The sequence below is a fragment of the Marmota flaviventris genome, chromosome 5 (assembly GCF_047511675.1).
Source record: "Marmota flaviventris isolate mMarFla1 chromosome 5, mMarFla1.hap1, whole genome shotgun sequence".
Taxonomy (NCBI): domain Eukaryota; kingdom Metazoa; phylum Chordata; class Mammalia; order Rodentia; family Sciuridae; genus Marmota; species Marmota flaviventris.
Genome location: NC_092502.1, coordinates 103987104 through 104013013, shown reverse-complemented (window position 1 = coordinate 104013013; position 25910 = coordinate 103987104). Strand labels below are relative to the sequence as shown.

At 33.1% G+C, this 25910-nt stretch overlaps 1 protein-coding gene across 2 annotated transcripts in view; it reads right to left on the bottom strand.

The window, feature by feature from the left end:
- Positions 1–25910, bottom strand: part of Ap3b1 (adaptor related protein complex 3 subunit beta 1) — a 256304-nt gene that overhangs the window by 13986 nt on the left and 216408 nt on the right. For both annotated transcript variants that reach the window (XM_027927647.3, XM_071612471.1), the window contains exons 23-25: positions 20272–20503; positions 15719–15803; positions 2989–3086 (exon numbers count right to left, since the gene is read on the bottom strand). In XM_027927647.3, the coding sequence (XP_027783448.1) occupies positions 2989–3086; positions 15719–15803; positions 20272–20503 (415 nt within the window). The remainder of the gene's footprint in view (positions 1–2988; positions 3087–15718; positions 15804–20271; positions 20504–25910) is intronic.

Genomic DNA, 25910 nt, shown 5'->3' with positions numbered 1-25910 from the left:
TTTTAGGTTTCTTAAATCAGAGATTTTGCTAAATGAAAATATATCAGGTATTCTCAAATTAACAAGAAAAATATGCCAAGGTATCATTAAGTTTCTCCTATAAAAACAGACTTTCAAACACTGGATAGCCTGCTCACACATAATAAAGGTAAAGTTACTGGGAAAATATTTTAAAATTGCCAGGCTAAAGAATTTGTGGCTTCTTTCGAATTTATCTAAATTTTGGTGAGCCCTTAATTTAGGTTAATCAGATGTAATTAACTGCTAAAATGCAAACCAAATAATATAAGGAAATCAAAGTTGAAAGGACCTTTCCAAATTTTAGATTTGCAATTTAAATGACAAGAAGAAAATGAGGAGGAAGCTTGGAATAAATAATCAGCTTATGCCCTGAAATTAAAACTGAAGAAACCAAATTAAAAATTTTAAGTAAAAAAAGAGATCCCATGTTTTTTGTAGTACTGAAAGATTCTTACACATTGCTCAGTAACTCAGCAACACTCAAAACTGAAAGCAATGCATAAATCGTGTCAAGTGAAGGTACATAATATAAGTACTATAAATGTATAGGATAACTCAGTCTTTCATTTAGCATTTGACTACACTCTTATAAACAAGTATATTTATTCACAGAACTTTAAATTCAACAACTGAGAAAAAGTGTTGGATCAGACTGTATATTAGTAATAAAACTTTTTGTTTTAAAAATATTAATCCAATGTGGTAACCCGGTAGAACCACTTTTATTTAATATTTCACACTTTCTGGTACATCTTTAGAATAAAAATAGAACCATGTTCCCCATGTTCTTATTTATATATTTTTTTCTGTTACTTGTTAATTAATACATTTAATGTATTTCTTGAGTCTTAAAATATATGCTGTGTTAAATGAGATATTAATTATGTAATTTCATTTTATTTAAAGCAGAAAATAGGTTAAAACTAGCATGTAATAACACATACTTCTTAAATTTATTCACATTGTTACCTTCCAGAGCATTGCACTGATAAAATGTGAGGAAACTGATTTTTATTTTGATGTAGGATTTTCCATTAGTGAGTTATTTCTAGGTATCTTTTGTGAAATAAGCTAAGCCCTCTTCCTCGAATAGTTTAACAAACAAATACATGTGTAAAGTTGAGAATTGAGACCTCCATTACCAAACCTGCTGAAATCTATGACTAAAAAGATGCTCTTGAAAAGACTCTAAACCTGTGGTAAATTTGCCAGCATCAAGTCCCACATCAAAGAATGAATTCAGGAAGACAGAAAGAATGATACAGAAGTGCCAAGAGACCTGCAAGGATTTACAAATACTTCATATAAACAAATTTTCAAATAGCTTTATTCAGAGTAGTCTTTCTGCTCTATTAAACATAGCAAACAGCTGCCAGATTTATTCAGACAAATAATCAACAACCATAGAAGTAAAATGGCAGAAGAAAAAGGAATTTTGGCAACAAGTCCACAGAGGGCCGCAGCTATTCTCCAAGTGCACCTCTCACGCACTTACGGTTCTGTATGGCTAGTCAGCGAAAAATCCCTCAGTCACAGCAGAGCACAAAAAATTTGATCGAAATATCAAGTATTCTAAACAAAAGCTGAGGGAGTGAAAGGGTATGAGATAATCTGCTGTTTTAGATATACTTAGCTGCACTTCTCAAAAACAGAATATCCCCTTAACAATAAATGTGCCAAAGCCTTATTCAGCCGCTTGCGTGCCACTCACCTTGGTTTGCTGAGCAGATGTAAAGCAGAGAGGCAGGCTTTAGCCAGCAAAGGGTAAGAATAGCAAATATAAGAATCAATTCAATTTGTCATTGGAAAAATAAAATCACAAAGATAATTTTCTTTCTATAGCAACAATGAACTTCCGAGAAAACAAATTATAGTTGGATTTAATCATTCTTCTTATCACTTATAAATAAGGTCTGAAGAAAAAAGACTACTATAAATTTATAGGCTTGTCTGATATTTTCTTGGTAGGGTTCCTCCACAACAGGTCTTTTTTGGCATTGTGGATTGCAAAGGCTTGGAGTAAAATAAATCTTCAGCACTACAATAAGGTAGTGCCAGGAAGCAAGCGCTGTTCCGTAGGTGTGGGTATTTGTGGGCACTTCGTACTTTTTGGAAGCCTGATGGTTTGATTTAATGATCTCAAAATGAAGGGGTCTTTGTATGATAACATCCACCAGAGGGGGGAAAATGGCCTAGACTCACGTAAAGTTTTAAAAATTGCTGATTATACAGCACTTAAATATGCCCTAGTTTTATAAATGATATCCTTAAATAAACACCTAAAATCAGTGTTATTTTTTCATTTTCATATATACATAAAATAGCCCCTCATTTTTATTGGAAGGTATGTTTGACTTTGGGCAACATACAGGCTGTTAATATTTGCATTCTACCAAACATATTTTCTTTGTAGGTATATATTTAAAAATGCTTTAGTTCTGATTTATTTAAACAACACATTTCTTTAAGATAGAATTAGGTCAAAGGAAAACAGAAGTCTTTTAATACTATAATCAGGACTTTATTTTGAAGGGTAAGGAACTCTGTGTGTGTAGGAAAAGTACGTTAGTAGGACATGAAAGATAGTTCTATAATAATAATAATAAAACAGAAAGATTTATAGTGGTAGGATATTAGTAAGACCCCAGTTCCTGGCATTTTCATTAATATAAAAAATATAGTAGTATACTATCTGGTTGATGAACTGCAAGTCTCACAATTCAAAACCTGATTAAGCGTCAATTTATTATTTTAAAGACTAATATTAATCAATTTTCAAGTATTCCAGGAATATAAACAAACATAAACTTTTAAGGTCATTTTATAAGTGGAAAGCATTAACAAAAACAGGAAGATTGTATGCTGACATCTGTTAATGGCAATGTGTGCATGAAAATTTTCGAGACATCAGAAAAACATACATTCTGTTTGGCACATAAATTTCTAGTAAACTGTAGTATCTCTTACCTTGCTCTTTCTTAAAATCTTTTTCTGACATGGTCACAGGTAAAAGCAGTTCTCCAATAGGTGGCTGAATACTAACATTGAAGCAATCATCCTTGGTGCTAAGAAAAAAAAAAAAACAATTAAAGCTGATTAAATGATTAATAAATAAATATACCTATTAATATTATGCAAAAAGATGCAATTAAAGCATATGCCAGCATTTTAAGTATATTTGGCTTAAACATTACAGCTAAAAAGCCTTGAAATTTTTCTCAAAAATATTGTTTGCAGAGAAATACATCTATTAATCAACTTTTTTAAACACCAAACTGCATGCTTATAGTAAATTATATCACTTGACATAGAACATTTATTTATTTATTTATTTATGGTGTTGAGGACTGAACCTAGGGCCTTGAGCATGCTAAGCACATATTTTTCAATTGAGGATACCCCCAACTTGGAGCAGAACTTTAAAAACAGCAGCAAGGGTATATGTGTGTGTGTGTGTATAAAACCACTATCAGTAGAGGAACACTTCATGCAGCTTATAGAGACGTACTATATTATACATTTAATATATATACTTCCTATATATTTACTAAAGTATATACACACTACATTGTACACTTGAGAGTGTAAAAGATGAAATGCCTTAGTCTTCAACAGTTTAAGTTCTCTTTTAAAAAATTAGATCAGTTTTTTAAAAAGAATAAAATGGAGTGACCATGCTGAATTTAGGTAAGTGTTCATCTGCAAACTGGCTTTCTTAATTTAAAAAATTTTCTTATTTCTAATAGTGTTTTCTATTGATATTATTGATCAACATATAAATCTTACCATTTTAAACGACAGAATATGAAGAATTTAAGAAAGTCAACCTGTTTTTTTTAGTATCAGACAGAAAAACCACACTAAGTACATTTATTTCCCTTAAATCTCAAGATATTACATTAATAAAAATTACTAAAAGTGGTATAATTTTTTTTAGTTGTTGATGTACCTTTATTTTTTATTTATTTATATGTGGTGATGAGGATTGAACCCAGTACCTCACACATGCTAGGCAAGTGCTCTGCCACTGAGCCACAACCCCAGCCCCAAGTTAGGTTGATGAATTTATTGCTGCAAATAAGGTTCTTGAGAAACAGGTATTTATCATTTAGAATACAAGTAGTCTTGGAGTTTCCAGCCAAAGGCTCATTAAGTGGCTGAAAGAAACATTTAGGGACTCAAGATTTCTCTAGCTTCTCATTCCACAGAAAGTTGCTTTTTCTCGTGGGTCCAGATGGCTGTGGTTTCTCCAGGTACCACTTTTACATTTCAATAGAAGGAGGAAATGATGAAAAAGTGGTAAATAAAGGAGCCAACCAAATAATTCCTTTTTATCTGGAAAGCAAAAGTTTTCCTTGAAGTCTCACAGACTTTCAGGTTAGAATTGATCCTATGATCTGTGGGAAGGTAAACAGGGAGCTGCATATTATGGATAAGGCACAACAAACATTTGAGAATTTACTTGAGATTTTACTCAAGGGTAAGGTATGGACAAATAATTTAGTATGAAGAAATAACAAAATGCACTTTAATTTTATTCTATTATTCTTAAAAGTTGCCTTGTATTTTTCATATATGGACAGTCTAAGGCAAACCGATAAAATCTGTTTATTTATTAACTCAGCAAATATTTAATGAATAGAAATCTGATCCTATGCACCGAGTGAATCAATATCTGGGGATTTAAATGTAAGTGAGATTGGCCCTTAAAACTCACAAGTGTTTGGGAGGGAAAGAATCTGTTTATGATGAAGTGGCAGGTGCTAAAATAGAGAGGCACATGTGGAGTATAGTCCATGGAACAGGGTCTGGTTCATTCTGCAGGAGTGAGGACAAGGCTGTTTCCAAGAGGAGAGACAGGGTCATTCTGGCAATGGTAGCAGCCTGGTGTGTCAACAGATGAAGACTGGTGGAACACTGTAAGGAGCATCATACACAGTATGACCGACCATTCATTTCTGGGAGCAGAAATGCCCCAGTTCATGGCTATAGTCTTGAAATTCTGTCCAGTTCTCTAAAGAGAACTGATTTATATGATTAAATACATGAATACTTTACCCATATGACTAAGACAAAGGTGTTTCAGTGTTTCTTGAAGCAACTCGAAGCAATGGGAATAACTGGTAGAGTCTTTGGAAAGTAACTGATTCCATTTGTATTTCAGAAACTGGTGACAAATGTAGGGTGGAGTAAAGGAGAAACCAAAGGCAGGTAGATTGGTTAGGAGTCTAACTTAGAGGAAGCAGGGCTTTTTAGTGTGTATTTTACTTTGATAAACCCTATCAATGATTAAAGAGGCAGCTTCCTTTACCCAAATTTATTAATAATGAAACTGAAGAGAAACTAAAACTCAAGCAAGGTCACACACTGAGTAAGTGGCAATGCCAAGGTTTGAGACGAGATATATCTGACTCAAAGCCCATGCATATTCGACCAGGTGATGGATGGCAGGAAGAGACTTTTAACCTTCTAATGTGAACAACAGGGTGGATGCAATATGTTAAAGAGAAGAAATCTAACAATGTTATATTTTAACCACATTATATTACCATATTATATTCTAAGTACTAATGAGTAACCCAGAAAGAGAGATCCAGAAGATAATTAAGAATACAAATCAAGAATTAGGACAGAGGTCAGGCAGAACATATAAGTTTGGAAGGAGTAAGAATGGTATAGGGAAGAGATGAAGCCTTACAAGTAGAGAGATCCCACAGAGAAAGAGGATACGTGGAGAAAAAGGTAAAAGTGCAACCTGGGGAAGATCTGCATTTAAGTAAAAGTGGAAGAGCAACCTGCAAAGGAGACCAGGAAAAAGTGAACAGGGAAAAAAGGAGTGTGCCAAATATTGCAGGGAGACAAATTAAATGAGGCTGAAAAAGAAGCAAGTATAAATGCTGACCTTAAGCAAAGCAGATCAGGTTGGGGAAGAATGCAGCTGGGAAGAAGTGGATATGCAGTTGGGAGTGGAAGAAGTGAGAAAAAACAGTAGACATCTCCTGAGGATGAACTGGTAAAAAATGCTTAAAGAAACCTCAGCATGTTTAAAGTCAGAGGGAAAAACAGTGAATGGGAAGAAACAAAGGAACACAGAGCAAGTCCTTAGTAGTGAAGAGGTTGGGATGAAAAGCACAAGAGCTAGGTGAGGGAGTTGTTCCTGAATGGAGAAGTAAACTGCTTTATAAACAGCAGAGGAGTGTTGAAGACAGGGAGGAGTAGAGAGGTAGGATGCTTGAAGGATGAGACCCCGCCTGATGGAGTAGAAGGCTAAGTCACGTACAAGAAACACACAAAGGCTGTGGAGGAGTAGATGGATACATATATATATCTACATGAACTATATGTGTGTGAGTGTGGGTATGTATAAATGATAAATTATAAACTTATTTAGTGCGAAGTATAAAATTTCAGCTTCAAACTGCTGGATCCACTGATGTTCTTCAAAGTGGAAGTCATGGAAGTGCAGCAGCCATCAAGTGACCCTGAATGTGACCAGTACATGTTAACAAAATTAGCACATGAAAAAGAAGATAGAAGACCTTATACTCTGAAGACACTGTGGAGCTACCTGACCAGCTCTGAACTGCAGGGCTCTGTACTTCTTGTTCTAGGAGGATATTAAAACCCCTATTTGGTTACGCCACTACAACTGGATTTTTCTCAGATATACCGGAATGCAAAAATCTAATATAACTAGTACATAACATCCTTTCTAAGTCAGTCTCTTTTCTACGTAAAGTTTGGTTTATAATGAAGTAAGATGGAATGTTTTCTCTTTATTAGGGGAAACTATTTTCATTTATATAAGTATTCTAGTATGTTCTCTAGTTTTCTATACACCTCCTTTTTTTTTTCTTAATCATTTTGCCTTCTTTTTGGTTTCTTTCTCTCCTTATAGCTCTTCTTTTCCTTTTTTTTAAATATCTCTTTTAAACATGGAAGAAATAGATATCTCCATTTATACATATATATCTCAACATGGATAGGAAATGGTGAAAATGACTAATGATAGATATAAATATATTAGAATTAGGTTACCAGGTCAATGAAGTACTATTATTAAGATGGCTATAAATAGCCTATCTATGTAGGATCAGATGACATAGTAGTTTAATGTGAGATACCTGCGTATTTGTGAAATATAGGTGTACTGCCTAGCATCTCATTTCAGACTCTTAGGATTCAAATGGTAACTTTTTTAGGTAAGATAAATAGCAACTCAAGTTTCCTCATCTATGAAGTGAGCACAGTGACCCTTACTTTACAGGTCAGTTTTAAGTACTAAATGAAATAAAATACCCAGTATAGTGCATCAAAATATAACAATAGGAATGTATCATTGTTTAAGCATTCCCCTACTGATTATCATTGTTATTTTCCCCTATTACAAACAATATCCTTGAATAGAGCCTTTTCTGTACAAGGGCAAATATGTCTCTAGGCTTGATAATCTAAAAATGAAACTGGTAAATTGAAAATGATAAATATTTAGAGTTTTGATAGATAACTGCCAAATTGCCCCAATAAGGTGGTGTCAATTTAAAGTCACAGTGTCTACAAGAGTGTTTTTCTCCATCTCCCTTGTCAATACTAGATGCTAAATTATTTTGAAATTTTGCCAATCTGATGACTGAAATGTTTTAATTTTTATTTTCCTGAATATTAGTGACACTAAATATCTTTTTTTTGGTGGAGGGGGCGACGTACCTGGGATTGAACCCAGGGGCGCTTAACCACTGAGCTACATCCCCAGACCATTCTTTTTTTTTTTTTTTTTTTTTTTTTGAGAGAGAGAGAGAGAGAAGAGAGAGAGAGAGAGAGAGAGAGAGAGAGAGAGAGAGAGAGAGGAGAGAGAGAGAGAGAGAGAGAGAGAGAGAGAGAATGAATCTTTTTTTTTTGTAGATGGACACAACACAATGCCTTTATTTTTATGTGGTGCTGAGAATCGAACCCGGGTCCTGCCCATGCTAAGCGAGCGCTCTCCCGCTGAGCCACAATCCCAGCCCCATTCTTTTTTTTTTTTTTAATTTATTTTGAGACAAGGTCTCACTAAGTTGCTGAGGCTGGCTTTGAACTCACATTCTCCCGAGCCACCAGGATTACCAGTGTGCAACAACATGCTGGCACTAAACATCTTTTTAAGTTTATTTGTCATTTACATTTATTTTTTTGTAAGTTCCTTGCTCTTACCATTTTTTCTACTTTTCTATTGGATTCCTTTTCAGTGATTGTGACAGTCCCTTATATTTTGGTTATTAAATTTTTATACATTAAATATGATACAGTGTAAATATGTAAATATGATACAGTGTTTTCTCACTATCCTATTTGTGGCATCTTTTATTTTCTGTAGAAAAGTTTAAATGTTTTCTTCAGTGCCGGGGCTTGAACTAAGTGCCTTGTGCATGCTGGACAAGCACTCTACCACCAATGGTGCCCCTAGTCCTTAAATTATTAATAGCAGCATCTGTGAGTCATTTTTCTTTATATTTTCTGGTTATTATAACTTACCCAAGACTTCTGCCCCCCAAAGAGTATGAGAATATTTATCTATATTGTATTTAAACACCTTTACAGTTTTTTTTTTAATGCTGGGGATGGAACCCAGGGTATACATGCCAGGCAAGTGCTCTACCACAGAACTATATCCTCAGTCCGCACTTGTAAGTTTTAATGATTAAATCATAAATCCATCTGGAAATTATTTTGCAGTAATCTGTAGGAGGAAGCTACCTTCAATTTTTCCCAGTAACAACAGCCCTCATGCCAGTTACTTTAAGATCTAATTTTTTCCCACTGACCTGAAATGATAAACAAAATTTCTAAATTCTCTATTTTGCTTCACTGTACCAGTACTAACAGTATCAATGAAAATATTCTTGTGGCCTTAAGGAATATTTAAAATTATCATAGCAAAAGACCTCTCTTTCTTTCTGCCATTCACCCTCTGCTTTTTTTTTGCGCTGCTGGGGAGTGAGCATACTAGGCAAGTACTCTGCCACTAAGGAGACCTCCAGCCCAGAAATATTGTTCTTCAAGTTTCTTGAAAAGGCCTACTAGAATTTAGCCTAGGATTGTAAGAAATTTAATAATTAACTTGAGGGAGAAGACTTTGTCCCATTTAAGACCATAGTATATTTCTTATTTTATTTCTATTTCTTTACATTTTATTTATATCTGCTTTTATAGCTTTTAGAGAAGTTTCAGGGTTCTCCTCAACCTCCACATAGGTTTTGTATCAACTTTTTTAAAAAAAATTATTATTATTATTTTTTAGGTACTGGAAATTGAACTCAGGGGCACTCGACCACAGAGCCACATCCCCAGCCCTATTTTGTATTTTATTTATAGACAGGGTCTCACTGATTTGCTTAGTATCTCACCATTGCTGAGGCTGGCTTTGATCCTCCTGCCTCAGCCTCCCAAGCTGCTGGGATTACAGGCATGTACCACACGCCCCACTGTACCAACTTATTGTTTTATTGTTTCACTCATTAGTTCAGGGGCTGGGACTGTAGCTTGGTGGCAAAGCACTTGCCTAGCATGTGTGAGGCACTGGGTTCGATCCTCAGTACCACATAATAATAAACAAGTAAAATAAAGGCATTTTGTCCATCTACAACTACAAAACATTAAAAAAATAAAATAAAACTCATTTATTTTATTTAAATGAGTTCTAAGACTAGTTAATAATTATATTGAATAAATATTATAATTTTGTCTCTCCCCTTGTGGGATTAATACTACTTGTACTTATCTTTCAGTATTCACTAGAACTTCCATTATAGTGTGAAATACAGTTTTGAGAGTAGATATCCCTGTTCTGCTTTTGCAACTTAAAAGAGGATGCTTCATATAGTTCATGTGGTCATGGCTCAACGTGTATGGTTCAAACATCATTTAAGTTCACCAACCCAAGATATGCACATTTATGTGTTATTCTTTTGGGTTTTAAAATTGGGAACACAGACTTACAAATTGACATGGGATAATTTTCTTCTTTTTTCTTTCATATCTAGAAAAGTTTAAATGGTACAGATTCTCTTTGCTTTATTCCTAATTTATAGTTTTCTAAGAAATCATTAGTTTTATCTAAATATTGTAATTTTTGTCATAGAATTATACACAACATTTAAAAAAATTTTTTAAAATTTTTTTAGTTGTCAATAGATCTTTATTTTATTTATTTATATATGGTGCTAAGACTTGAACCCAGTGCCTCACACATGCTAGGCAAGTGCTCTACCATTGAGCCACAACCCCAGTTCCCACAGCATTATTTTGTAATCAAGATTTATTTTTGTTGCCTTTCTCCTTTTAAATCTTGGTGTCTACTCTTTTTTAAAAATATATGTATATATTTTTAGTTGCAGATAGACACAATACCTTTATTTCATTTATTTTTATATGGTACTGAGGATTGAACCCAGTGCCTAACATGTGCTAGGCAAGCACTCTACCACTAAGCCACAACCCCAGAGGCTATATCTTCTCTTTAATGATTCATTCTATTATGTATATACTGGATTTCTTTGACGTGTGTGTGTGTGTGTGTGTGTGTGTACAATTTTGTATGATCTATAAGTGCTTTTTAAAATGTTTTTCCCCATAACTCAGCAAACAAGGAATTCTTTGTAAACACAAACATCCTAGATAAAAATCGATAACTAAATTATTAAAATTTTGTATCTACCACTGTCTGTCTGTGTGCTGGCCAATCTATTCTTTCTCTGTGGTTTGTCAATTTCTAATATGTGTGTTGAACATATACCATGACCATGCTTCTGTCAATTTCTCTTAATATTTATATTAGATTCTGCTTTATAAGTTAGGAAGCTAAGTAGTTTAAAGGTTTATAACTTATATTTTCTTGGTGTATTGCAATGAACAGGGAATATTTTAATTATTTCTTTCTAATTTTAGCACATCTATTTGATAAACACACATATATTTTATCTTTCTATTTTCAACTATTCTGTGTTATTCTCTTTTAGGCAGGGTTCTTACAAGCAGAATTGCTGAATTCTATTTTTTACTTGTTTGATATAAGTGGAATTTAACTCACTGACATGAATTGAGAAAACTTGAATATGTGTGTGTGTGTTTTTTATGGTACCTGCCAGATATTTTATTTAGTTTTCTATTTATAATGCCTTTCCCCCTCTCCAATTTAGTTAAACTTATCAATTTAATTCCTTTTCTCCCTCCATTTAGTTGATTGGAAATTATCATACATCATATTTTGATTATTTCAGTGGTTATACTTAATATTTTGAACCATATCTAAATTTATTTCTGCCATTAGCCGATCCTCTTGCTGAGCATGACCAGCATTGGGAAACCATCATTCCTTCTCACCCTTGGCCTTGTTGAGATTTTGGTTCCAGTTTGCAATTAATATTTATTTTTCATATTTTTGTGTCAACAACTATTCTTACAGGTAGAATTCCTGACCCACTGTGTTCTTTTATTGTCTTTTTCTAAGATTAAAAAAAACCCTTCTACTACAATATTTCTTTAAGCAATCTTTACACAAAGGGTTTGTAGGTGGTAAACTGATAGAATCTTTGCTTGTCTGAAAAATGTCTATTTGCTATCCTCAAATTTTTAAAGGTCATGTCCTTTTCCTTGTGGCTTCCAGAACTGACAAGAGTACTGATGAGAAATCTTATTCCATTCTCCTTGTTCCTTCTTAGGAGAGCTGCTTTATTCTATACCCTGGAAGACATTAGGGTAGTTTTCTCCTTATCAAAAACTTCAATAGGATGGAGTCTTTTCGATAGTCTTTCACAATCATCCTATTTGGCCTTGAGTGGCCCCCTTTAAGCTGAAAGTCTGTGGTTTCTTTTGCTTGAGAAAATGTTCTTCTATAATTTATTTCTTTTTAATTGTTTCTTTTTTCTTCCTTCCAGTTCTCCTTATCAGATGAATTGATCCTTTTAATCTTTGTTATTTGCCATCTCTTTGTCTTTTTGCTTTCTATTACAATTGATTTCCTAGACTCTCTCTTCCAGAATGCAAAATCAGTATTCAGCTGTATCTACTCTATTATGTATGTACTAGATTTCTTTTGACATTATATTTTTAAATTGCCAAGAATGCTTTTAAAAATTTCTAATTGTTTATTTTTCATGGCAAGAAGTATGTTCTTGCTTTTTGAATTTAGTGTTCTCTTGAACTACATATTATGATTTTTAGAGAAACCTTTTCACTTTTTAAAATTATTTTCTGCCTTCACAGTCAGTATCTCTTTGTATTCATCTTGAACCTTCTCTTTCAAAGGTTTGGTCATACTAAACTGTCCAATGACATATGCAATGAACTTATTTAACACACGAGGAAATTCTACTACCTATTAGCTATGAAATTTTAGGTCAATTTCTTAATCTTTTTGTGCCTCAGTTTACTCACCTGTAAAATGGGGGTGTGGTAATACCACTTTTAGAATTAAATTAGACAAATTGACATATAATAACAAGCGTTGAGAACAGTGCCGAGCACACTGCAAGTCACTGACAAATATCAGTCTACTATTACTATAGAATCTAGTCTCTTCCCAGGGTGGGGAGTGAATAGAGTATTTTTCAAGTGCATGAAATACTGATCAGTTAAATGGACACGAAGGAGGGAAGCAAGTAGGAAAAGATTATTCCTCCCTGCTCCCCAACAAACATTAAGATTGGATTTAATTTAGTGGTAGAAGATTTGAGAATATAACCTGCTTCAACAGAACTGCATTTCATTTCAACTCTGAAGATCCCTGCCTCCTTCACACACTAAAACCTTGCTGCTGCTCTCTTAGGTCTCCATATCTACACCAGAAATCCTTCCCCACCAGGCAAGCTGTTCATTTTCTTTACAGTGCCATTTTTAGGCCCTAAATTAAATGTGCATATTGTCTGATACTAGTGGTAATTTTGGGGAACTGAGGGTTGAAAGTAGGTCTTTAATTTTCTCTTGACTACTTTAAGACCCCTAAATTTTCTTTTTCACTGAGTCACTTTGTGCTTGATATTTTGACATATATGTTCTTACCATTATAGTGGTTTACTCCCATGAATGTTTTGTCCTGTTTTTATTTTCTTTTTCCCATTTGCTTTCTGTCAATAATTCTTCACAATTTTTCATTAGCTATTAATACTCTGTTATTTTTTAGTTCTCTTTTCTCCTTCAAAAATATGTTTTTCTGTATTTTTAATTGATTTTTGAACAAAAGAGTGAATGCAAATGCTCAGTCCTCTAATTTAAGCCATCCTATATTATTTCTCATACTAGTTAACATATCATATCTGCTAATCACAAGGATGGGGAACTGTTTATATATTGTGTTGGCTTTTGGAGAGATATATTTATGTCTATTATATGCATTTTCAATCTCATAAATTTAATCTAGAATTTAATTTGATGACCACTTAAAATGCAAAACAAAGGAGACATTAATGCTTATCAAGTATCCATAAAACTATATAACTATAAATAATAGTTTTCTCTACCTGAATGAATAACCATAATGATAAAAAAAATAATCTAGAGTAAAGTAGGATCATTTTACTCTTGTAAATAGACGAGTACCTGAAAGTCCATGTTCTCAACATTTTTGAAGGCTTCTTATCAAATATGCTCTTATTACCCATAATTTTATGTATTGATTCGTATAATGTATTTCAAGGAAAAAATTCAATATCAGCCTTTCTTGCCTTTTTTCTTTTTATTGAACTACCAAGACTAATACAGCACATCACTAAACAAAAAGTGCTATTTACTATGCAAAAGGCACAGTCAGTGATTGGCACCTAAGACCAATTGATCTACCCATTACCACTATCTCCCTACCCCCACTAGCACTACTATGAAGCTATTGATTTAAACACTGTCGATCGGTTTCCATTTTCTGATTTTGGGCAGGCCAATTAAGAAAGTGAGTAATTGTGATTACACTGCTTCAGGATCAATTACATTTGATGCAAGACAAAGTGCTCTTTTTGGAACACACAAAAAATTATTTTTGATCTAGCATGCTTTTGTGCTTAATAAAATCTAGAATAAATTTTATTATTAAAAATTTATTTTAATTTTTAATTTATAAAAAAATAACTAATTTATACTTTCACAGTCAAAAAACATATTAATGTAAGAGCTTCTAAAAGCTAAGGATATTTTATATAGAAAATAAATTTATCATTTTCCTAAAATTAAGAGAAACTGAGAAAAATTACTCACATATACTCCCTGAACTAAAAGTCAAACACTCTCTGCATACTTATTTATAAAGAGTCTTAATTATGTAAGACAAAATATTGTGTAAAACAAAAATGTATATCCTGTCTATCAGACTACAATGAAAGAGTTTATAATAAAAATACTGAAAAATAAGAACCTACCTGATTATATAGAAATCAAAAGTTTCTTTGTATAAATTAATAAGATAAAGGAATTTTTTTAGTTTTTAATTTTGGTCTAACTTGGTACATGAGCTTTGTCATTGAGCTCACATTGTCCAAATCATTAAAATGAATATACCTCTGGTGTTGGAGGCAAATCTATTTAGAGTGATGTTACTCATAGTCTGGTGTTCAGTAATATTGATCTGTGTTGTTTGTCTAATAGAAAAATAATAAACAATTACTAGGCAATGTTGGGAAAAGTAATCAGTTTTTATATATCACTAATATAGCAGACCTCCCAAAACATAAAGGTGATGATCTGCATAAAATCAATGTGTTATGCTACAATGCTTATATTCATCACTGCAGGGTCTCTGCAATAAAAGGTATAACACTAGGCCTGAATTACTGATAAATTGAAAAGGTATGTGAAAATGAAGGTTTCATATATTTAATCTATGAATTTATTTTAAAATGTCTTTGTCTTAAACTTGGAGATTTTCAATAACAAATTCTTTTCCAAGCTGACTAAAATTCTGATAAATAAAACATCTCAGTTCTTTCTAGGATAAAAACAAAGCAACTTCAACTCAAAACAAAATAATAAATCCTATCCTATATCACAGAAACATAAAATAAAGAAATCCAAAGATAATTCTCAAAGATGTATGTATATAACAGCATTGTACTAATTTGCTAATGAAGTCTGAATTTCATCAGAAATGTATAAAACATTATATGAAAACAATAACAACAATAAAATCTAATCTGAAAAAACTATTTTGAAAAGTATTCAGCTATGGAAATTTTGCCAACTGTTCTTCTGTTTGATTTTTATCAAAAACAGTTTAAAAATTAGTGTAAAAAGGAGAAAATATATGGGTTTAGAATCAATAAATCCCTAACTAAGAAGCTCAATATATTTCAAAATGACACACTGTCTCAAAAGGTAACTTCTCTGCCTATGCAATAATATCATTAAAATTTAAATTTCTCTTGACTTTTCCAAAACTATAGGATCAAAATAAGTAAAAAATATTATTTAGTAGTAGCTTCTTTCTCTAACAAAGCATGAATTTCAATGACATATATGGCAGACTATAATGGTTAGGTGTGTAAGAAATAATGGTTATCTTTAACCCATACTGCACACAATTTGTTCAACTACTCCATGACAAAGAAAAACAACGTCAAAGAAAAAACACATTTGTTTAAATGTTTTCAGTCTCACAGAAAAAAATCTGTTGAAAGCTAGCTTTGGATCTGCTATCCTTTACAGGTAATATAAAAAACAGAAGAACAATTGAACTTACCACAACTGGAAACTGGCAGTCTGTGTAGAATCACAAAAGTCAATACCCATTGAAACAGTAATGGATCCCTCAGGCTCCAGAGAGTCTAGGAAATAAGATAATTTAGACATGAAAACAGGGATGTGAAAAAGAGGCAAACTAAATACTGAATGTTTATGTAATGTTATGTAATTTGGTTAAAATAGTGAAATTTAATGATGTCTTATAAAAAAATTTCAAAGAAAGAATATTAAAGGAAATTATAACCTCACTATTCTGCTTGAAGGTATTTTTCTTTTCATAACTTAATTCTGCACATCCTCCAATTCACATATTACATTTATTTGTTTCAGAAGCACGTCACTTCCTGAGAAATTTCATGTTTTATCAAATTGTCATTATAGGCACTGAAAGTGAGAAGGAAATCAAAGTGTTCCTGTTTGAAACAGCCATAGTGGACTTTTGGAGATTATTAAGATTATGCATTTATGCCACTATGGGACCCACTATTCTGTATAATTAATATGTACCAATAAAACAATTATGCACTTAAAACTATAGAATGTTTGTTCTAGACGTAAAAAGTAAATTTTAAACAATGTTCCCAATTTTCAATTGAAAAACAATCAGAAAGTTTAAAAATGCAAATAAAAGGAAAGTTGAAAGAAATTAAGATGCATTCAGAAATTAGCCAAGAGACTGGCATTATTTGAAATGAAAACAAGTCTAATTGCATTATTCAAAAAATTACTGAAAGAAAATTCAATGGCAGGTTTCATTATATTGACAAAACAGATAATAAAATATCATTTTATACAAATGGAGTATCTGAAGTTTCAACTAACCTAAAGTATGGGAAATAACTACACCAAATATATATATTTTTTTCAGTTCACAATAATAAAACATAAGACAACAATAAAAATTCCATTCTGCTTATCATTCCAGGCTAAACCTTAGACTAATTGGGAGCAGCTTTAATATCTATATTTATGTATATAATACATGTATTTAAATAGAAACCATCCACTTTTGATTTCTGCTTTTCTCGGAGTCTTCATATGGCTTTAGCCATATTGTGTGATAATCTCATATTTAGCTTTATCTATTCTGTATACAACTTGTCAAATTCAGTAGACTGTGATGATCCCAGGCTTGTTGGTAAATATGTCTTCCATTTAATACTAATCATGGACAGAGATGATGGTGCAGATGGAACAAAAGAATAATCCAATAAGCCTGATGTATTAAAAATTGTGTTTATACCTCATAGACTCATTGAAGACTAGGTATGCTAAGAAGACACTTGTTTGACAGTGATTTAAAAATATTATTGGTTTGCTCAGTGATATGTATGTTGGTTTGCTGGATTTTGGTTTGTTTTTTGATTGCTTATAAACCTAACATTTGCCAGTTTGCTACTCAAGTATCAGATTTGCTGCCTAAATTTTTGGCAAATGGGCTTTATCTGTAGGGTTAAAAAAATATGTATCACATTACATCTATTTGTTTCACAAACCCGTCTCTTCCTGATATTTCCATGTCTCCAAGAGCTATGTGCTGTCATTTATCCGTTGTTCATATCTCTGTCAGTCTCATTGCTCAAGGCTACTCCCCCCGCTCATGCTAGAGACAGAATGGGCCTCAAACTTGCAAAACAAGCATTCTACCTCTAAGCTACATTGTCAGTCCTAAGGTTATTCTTTAGTGGATTCTTCATACTTCCTCTACGTTATGTTACCAGGGTTTGGTCTTGTTTGTGTCTGACAGCACATTGGTAGCAAACGTCCTCATCTCTAAAACAAGATAGCATTCATGATTTAGATCTTTCTACATCATGTATTCTTGTATTTCATTTGACAAAGTGACAGCTCTCAAAATGCCATGTTGAGAGCTCTTTGACACTGTTTGATACTGTCTTCAGTCTTAAGATAATTAACTGTGAGTTTAGTACCATGCTAATTCTGGAGGACAGTTCATGATCAATGGCATGTTTTATTATATGAACGCTTCAAGAGCAAAATGATCAGCATAAAATTATTCATATAATGGATTTTTATAATATTTGGAGCCTACTAAAATGGGAAAGCTTACCCAATTAGATGACTGTATTTGGTTAGTGCTTCTGGATTGCCACTATATATTTCAGATGGCTGGGTAAAAATGGCTGCAAAACACTATGTATCACACCGTTCATAATGAAACATGAAATCACATAGGATGTCACCTACTATGATGTGACAGTTGTATAGTAACTAGTGAAATCTTCACTGAATGCAAATTTGTCAACTTTTAATATAAAATCACTGAATATAGCACCAATGGACTAAGGCTATTCTTGGTTAATCTCCAATATACTTGGTCTCATTGGGAAAAATGCTACATTTTTCTTACTATTCTTGCAAGAAATCCAGTTTCATGCTACAGGCAGGGTAAGATCTAAAAGAAGCCATCATATATTACAGACAAAAAGAAGGCTGAGCAGTGATAAACAAGAAACCTGCTGATCTTTTAACATGTGCATACATGCTTCATGATGAAACACCGTGCCTCCCTTATTTCATACACAACATTTGTTTTTTGTTGCATTCTTAAGAGTTTTGGGGGCACTAATTTAGGTATATCATACTCTGTAATTCTTCTGTAATCTGTTGGCAATAAAGTCTAGGTGGTATTATACACAAATAAAAACTACACAGGAAAGAACTCTCTGTCTTAAAAAAGTATTCATTCAACAAATGCCAACAAAATGAAGGAAACATTACAGTCACACAAATTTTCCTAATAATGGAAAAGAAAAGCTTATAACTGTTACTAAGACAATGGTGTGTGTGTGTGTGTATTCATATTTTATTTCTGTGTTAAGGTCATACTATGAAATTTATTATATTTATTTCTTCTATTCTACATAGGCCAATAAAAGGTCAACTCATCAACTCATTATGCCATCCCAAGGAAACATTAATACTGTTCTACTGTTTTAACCTTTGGATAACATTTTCAACCTTCAGACAATTCATATATCAGCTGTTTGACACTTCTAAAACTAAACTAGGGAAGAAAAGCATAAAAAGGTCACAAATTGGTATATTCTATAATTCCTTGGCAATATACTAACTTCACAATGCTTCTATAAAAGTTAGGATATCTGTATTCTTTAAATTGTGTCTTAATTTGTCAACATGTTTTAAAATGGCATTAAGTGTATTCTGAAATCAACTTACTTTAACTCTTCTGTTTTTTGCTTACAAAAGTCTACCAGGACTTATCCATTAGGAATTGTTTTATTCCTTTGTGAAAAATATAACATAAACAAAAAAATGACTTTACGAAATGACTCATAAAAATTATAGGAAAGAATTTAGCAATACCAGAGCTCAGATGAAGAAAAATGGAATAGTTATGGAAAATAATGAGTAATGAAGATACAATTATAAAATTTGAGTTCATACTGGCCAAAGGGCATTGCTCACCTAAACTGTTATAAAAAGGAGCTGATATTAACTTTTCAAGGATTCAATGACACAATCTTGTATCACTTCAACTGAGATTTTGCCTGAGGCTTCCCCCAACAACACTTTAGGACTGTTTCTACTTAACAAAAAATAGAGCAGAGTTAGGCATTCTAAATATTCCACCATTTCAAACTCAAAGACATACAATTAAATTGAATTTTTAAGGGTATATTTTTGGCAAAATACTTAAAAAACCACAAGGGGATAACTAGTGGCCGCTGATGCTCAGCTGGTCACTGGGGCAACCTGGAAAGCACATCTGCTTTTGAGGACGGCTGCTGCTCAGCACCAGCTGGCTGTTGCATGCAGCAACCAAGGACCAAAACTGTTGTATCTATGCTGTCTTCCAAGAGAGTGAGATTCCTCTTATGCTTTTCAAATATAAAAGTATCTTGTTTATAAATGGAGACAACAGGCTAAAAATATTTAAAAACATGTTGTGGATAAATGCAATGCTATACTATGTGCTGTTCTATATTCTATACATGGACAGGAAGACGAGCAGCAGAGTGAATAGCCTCTCCATTTCTGCTCCCTTCATTTTTCAATTTATGGTATATGAAAGGAAACAGGAAAGGGTCTCTGAGATATGGGAGAAATTATATTCAAAAAGTCAAACTGATTTTCTTGCTTTTAATGCACAATAAGACACCTAAAATCATGGAGGGAATGATGCTGATCAGGAGGAGAGGTGGTAGAAGGTGACTCAGATAGGTAAAGAGGGATGGCAATTTTGATTCTGCAGATCCATCCTTTCATCACTGTGGGTATTACTATTGCTGGGACCTGATTCACTAAGGGCAAAGAAATATATTTCTCTTCTATGATAAATATAGTTTAAAAAGGGAAAACAGGGCTGGGATATAACTCAATAATAGGGCACTTGCCTAGTATGCACCAGGCCCTGGTTTGATCCCCAGCACCATGTCCCAAAACGGCGGGGGGGACCCTAATGCTAATAGTTAATAAAATAATTTATTTTACTTTTTTTTACTAAAAATATTTACTTTAAAAATGAAAAGTTATCAAATATAATTTTAAACAAGAATTAATATTTACCTATTGGATGAAAAACATGCATTTGCATGCCTACAGGAAGTTTTTTTTCCCCTATGTGGATATTTTCTATCTTTCGATCAGAAGTATTATTCAGAGTTATTTGTACAGAGACCATCTTATCACCAAAAATGCATGGTTGTCTTGGAAAGAAATAATTGGCAGCCAGTCCTTTTCCACTCATTCGATGAAGCAGCACATGAGTTTTCCCTGGTACGAAGACAGGAGTACCGACCTGTTGCACATGAAAAAAAGAAATTAACAGATGAATTAGTAAATATAGTTATTAATTCTTTTAGAAAACAAGAAAGCATTTGTGACATTTAACTTCTGGTTTCCCTAAAGTATCATATAAAGCACAATAACAAACATCAGCAGGGTATCACATACATAGATACTAGAAATTATATAAAAATGTAAAGTACCTTTAAAACAGTATTAAAATTTTCTATACTCTGTAGGCATGTATTAAACTATTTTGACAATACAATAAGAATATCACCTCAGTTACGTAAATATATTCTTTTCAAAAACAATTTATAAAGCTTTTTGTTAGCATTTTCCCCTAGATACTCCATAGATGGCTTCTAGCTAACTTTGTCATTCATTTTAATTGTCTGACAGTTGGTTTTCTTGGAGGTTTCAACTATAAGATAGTATCAAATTTCAATAATAACCTTAGTGTACCTTTGTTTCTGATTCTGACTCCTTGAATGATTTTTCACCTTGAATTTCTTTCACTATAGACTGAAGAACATAGCCTCCAGTTTACAGAGGTCTCTTCTTCAATGCTTAAAAAAACAAACAAACAAAAAAACCCCAAAAAACCTCTCCTACTTTGAGATCAGTTAATATTTTTTATTAATTTTTTTATTTATATATGGCAGTGGGATACATTACAATTCTTATTAAACAAACAGAACACAATTTTTCATATCTCTGTACATTTGTATATACAAAGTACATTCACACCAATTCATGTCTTCATACATGTACTTTGGATAATAATGTTCATCACATTCCACCATCATTTCTAACGCCATGCTCCCTCCCTTCCCTTCCCACCCTTCTGCCTTTATCTAGAGTTCATCTATTCCTCCCACGCTCCCCTTTCATTTATACTTTCCTCTAGACCTTCCAAGGTTCCAGATTTTTTTAAAAATATTTTTTTAGTTGTAGATGGACACAATATCTTTATTTTATTTATTTATTTTTTTAATGTGGTGCTGAGGATCGAATTCAGCTCACACATGCGAGGCAAGCGCTCAACCACTTAGCTACAACCCGGCCCTGCAAGGTTTCAGTTTTTTAACTCAAGTGGAATGTTTTAGGTATATCAACTGTACATTTATTTTCTCCAAATATTTAAGCAATTGTCCCTATATGATCTAACTTATAGCCTTTCTTCAATGATTTGTAAATGCAAATACAAAGATTCTATTTATGTCCTAGGGGACATTCCTGAGCCTTGATTGATCTGTTATACCCAGACTATATTGTTTTATTTTCTATTTGGTAAAAAAAATCTTTCCTCATTTCCCCATACCCTCAATATTTTCTTTTTTTAAAAAAACATTACTTTTTAGTTGTTGGTGGACACAATACCTCATGCATGCTAGGAGAGCGCTCTACATCTGAACCACAACCCAAGATCCTCCTCACTATTTTCTTGACTAAGTATCTCCTTATTTTCTATTGAGTATCAGACTCTTAAATTCTTCCTTCCATCTCATTTTGATGAAAATCATATGCAGCATTATTAAATGAAGAAATGCTGTCCATTATAAAACCATGTGGTAGATGTCTTTCCATCCAAAGCCTCAGTGTTGCTTGTTAGCCTTGCCATTTACATCTGATGAAGCTAAAAACTTAGTAATTATTAATAACTTAAAATTCAACAGCAATCCAAGAGTTAAACATCATATAATCATATATGTGTCTATATATATATATATATGTGTGTGTGTGTGTGTTTGTGTATAAAATGATAAATTATGTCTTTTATGCATCATTTAAACATGGTTTTCTTAGAAACCTCAACTTATAAGTGTGGGCAATTTAAAATAATCATTATAAAATTTTATAAGAGTTTATTTGCAAAATATAATAAATAACTGCCTGAGTTTAAATTTCAGTTATATAAAGTATCAGGGCAACTGGATCATTCAGTCTACATTAGCTTTCTGATGATAAAAACAGTTAAGCTTTATTTTTCAATTTTTTTGGTCTGTGGCAAGGCATCATACCATGGCAGAGGGTGGGAAGTACAGCAAGTTGCTGCCTCAAGGCATCCAGGAAGAAAGCAGCATGCTACTGTCCCCTTCAAAGGCACTCTTTCAGAGACCTAAAACTTCCCAATAGGCCCCATCTCTTAAAGGACCCTACCTCCACCTTCCAATAGCAACAAGCTGAGCATCAAGCCTCTACGGCATGAATGGGCTTTCAGGGACAATTAAGATTTAAACTGTAGTGCCACTTTGACTTGCTTCTCTCCAACTTTCAAATCATCTTCCCTTTTACATTACAGTTTTGGCTTTCTTTCCACAGATTATATATAGATCAACTTTTTATGAGTTTTCAGAGAGGTAAACTATCTGTACCAACTCCATTTAATGATTTAATAACAACTGCATCTCAGGGACACTATAAAAAGAGAACTGGTCAGGGTCTTCAATGTGCTTATTATCTAATTAAGAGAATCAACATGTAATAATGGAAAAATATAATTATTCAGCTAAGGGCTTGTATTTAAGGTTGATTGTTATAGCTTCAGTGGAATTTGTGTATACACATACACACACACACATACACACACATTGTTCTATGTCTATTTGTTTAGATGACATCATATCTTTGAATGTTCACTGCTAAGGACTGTTATTTAGGGCTACCCTAATTGTCACCAGAGAATTTATAATAACAGAATGCAAAGTTCTTGAGCACTGAAACCAGAAGAGTTTTGAAAATATTTTTGATTCAAGGTAGAGAACATTATTAGCTTAGAAGTGAAAGCTCTTTGGAAAGTTGAAATGTCTGACTATTGGGTTGGGGTAGAGTACTTCCCTAGCATGAAACTTCAAAAACTAAGCTCAGATAAGCCTTTCCTCTTTTTAAGTTTATTTACTTCAGGTATTTGCTATAGTAATTGAAAGCGGACTAGCATAAGTAGTTGGAGAAAAGCAGGACAAGCAGTCAGGAATTAGCATTCTAAATACCATATAAGGTGCTTAGAAGGTAAGCCTTTAGTCACTTAAGAGCCATCAATATGCCTTGGATAATTTATTAATTCTCTCCCCATCTAATCCTAAACATACAATCCAAACATTTATTTTGTTTTTCCACCTAGTCTCAAAGTTCTGCAGCCTTATTATAATTGTTTTACAAAGATTTTTAAAAATGTGTAAAAGAAGAGAAACTTCAGTACAAATTTCTGCCTTTATTCTTCCACACTCAATCAAGTTCAAGGTGAGGAACATTCTCTAATGAATTCAATGTCTAAAAGAGGCCCTCCCTGAAAATCTTCAAAGGTTATCTGTAATAATATAGACAGGTTATTTTTCTTTCATAATAAACAGGATCACAAATGGCATTCTGTGTTAACAGGTTGAGCATCCCTAATCTGAAAATCTTAAATCCCAAATGCTTTAAAAACTGAAACTTGTTCAGTTGTGCTGACATGATGCATTTTGGATGTTGAAGAATTTCAGATTTTGGGATAGAAATGCTAAAACAATAAAGTATACACAAATGTTCCAAAATCTGAAAAATTCCAAAATCTGAAACACTTCCAGTTGCAGGCATGTCAGATAAGGGATACTCAACCTGTACTTATTTAATTATAAAAAGGGAGTAGTTGAAAATGTTTCCTAAGTTCATACAAGTCATACTGAGCCAATTTTTTCCAATATCTAGATAACTATATAGATGATTTTTTGTTCAGTAACATCACTGGGCTATGTAAGTCCTTCAAGAATTTTCATATATAATACATTTAATCCTGACAGAAAACCAAGACCTTACTTCAATATATTTATATCAGACTAGATACCTAGTAGGTTCCAGAAACATAGGTAAGATCTATAGTTGTTTATATTCTAAGATGCTAAACTTGTAAATGGCTTTTCTGATATCATTGATATTATAGATATAAATACTTTGGTTGTATATTAAATAAAAGATTATACAGTGACCTAGATGTAGGCTGTAAAAATCAGGGCTTAAGGGGAAAAAAAGCAGATATTAACAAGCTTAAACACAACAGATATGTATAGCAGGGGCAAGCAAGCTATAATAGTCCCTCTAACCTCAGGTATGTCACAAGATATTCTACAGATGCCTGAAACTATGGATGGTACAGAACGCTATATATACATACCTCAAGTTTAACTTAGAAGTTAGGCATAGAAAGAGATTAAAAACAATAACTACAAATAGAAAAATTATAATAATATACTGTCATAAAAGTTACTTAGAACTTAGGAACTATTTATTTTTGGAATTTTCTATTTAATTTTTTTTTGGGGGGCCACGGGTGACAAAAGGTATGTGGGGGAGGGCACAGAGTGACTGTACAGCCCACATGCCAGATATGGCCTGCTTCTTGCTTTCATAAAGTTTTACTGGAACACAGCCATACTCATTCCTTTACATATTGTTTATGGCTGCTTTTTTACTCTACAATGGAAAAGCTGAGTGGCTGCAATGCCTAAAATAATTACCATCTGGTTCCCTTGTAGAAAAATGGCACAAATGGTACATTTTCCCTGTCAACCCCTCTTTCCTTGATTTTGAGGAACAGTTCTCTATAGGTTTCACATTTTTGCATGTTTTCTTAGCAAAGGCATTAACAACTTTGCTCCTGAAACTCTTTTCAAGGATGCCTGTACACCAAACAGCCTTTGAAAGTCAGAGGTAAATGCCACTTTCTGGGGTAGGAGAGAGATTTATTTGCAGTCCAGAATTATAGACAACATTCTCTTCTGGGGCAAAGGCAAAACAGATTTGCTAAAAGCCCTTTACAAAAATCTGGAGTCTTCTATACTGTATGTGTAGGCATCACCTGGCTTTCCTTATGTGGGACTTTGGGGTTGAAGAAGTGATTGATACAAATGATATTACCCCGGCCACTGCTATTGCTGTAATGGGTCCTTAAGGTCTTTGTCTCTAAGAATCTTGTGTCTTCCACCACTATTTCACAGTTCTCGATATTCTTTGGGGGGAAGGTATCATTCAATAATTCCCAGAGACACTTATTTCAAACAGTTAAATGATAATACTGAGTAGGACCACCATATACAGTTGTGCAGTGGCAACTGACTGAAGAAAGATGAGCCAAAAACTAGAGCTTATATTAAAGATGCCTTTTTGGAATCTCTACAATGGCACCATACAGGCTGGTGACTTTGTCAATGAGTCCTTTTTCTTTTTACTTTCCTTTATGAAAGTCCACATTATGTCCTGTTAATTGTTTTTAATGGATTTATGAAGTATCATAAAATGTTCTGATAGCTGACAACAGAGTGTTAAGAAAGTTCTATGGCACAATTGTGAAAAAACAAAAAAAGTTTCTTTTGTTTTTGTTTTTTTTTTTTTTTTTTTGGTTTAAGACAAGTGGTGGGTTTTTGAGGGAGCTCTGCCTCCAG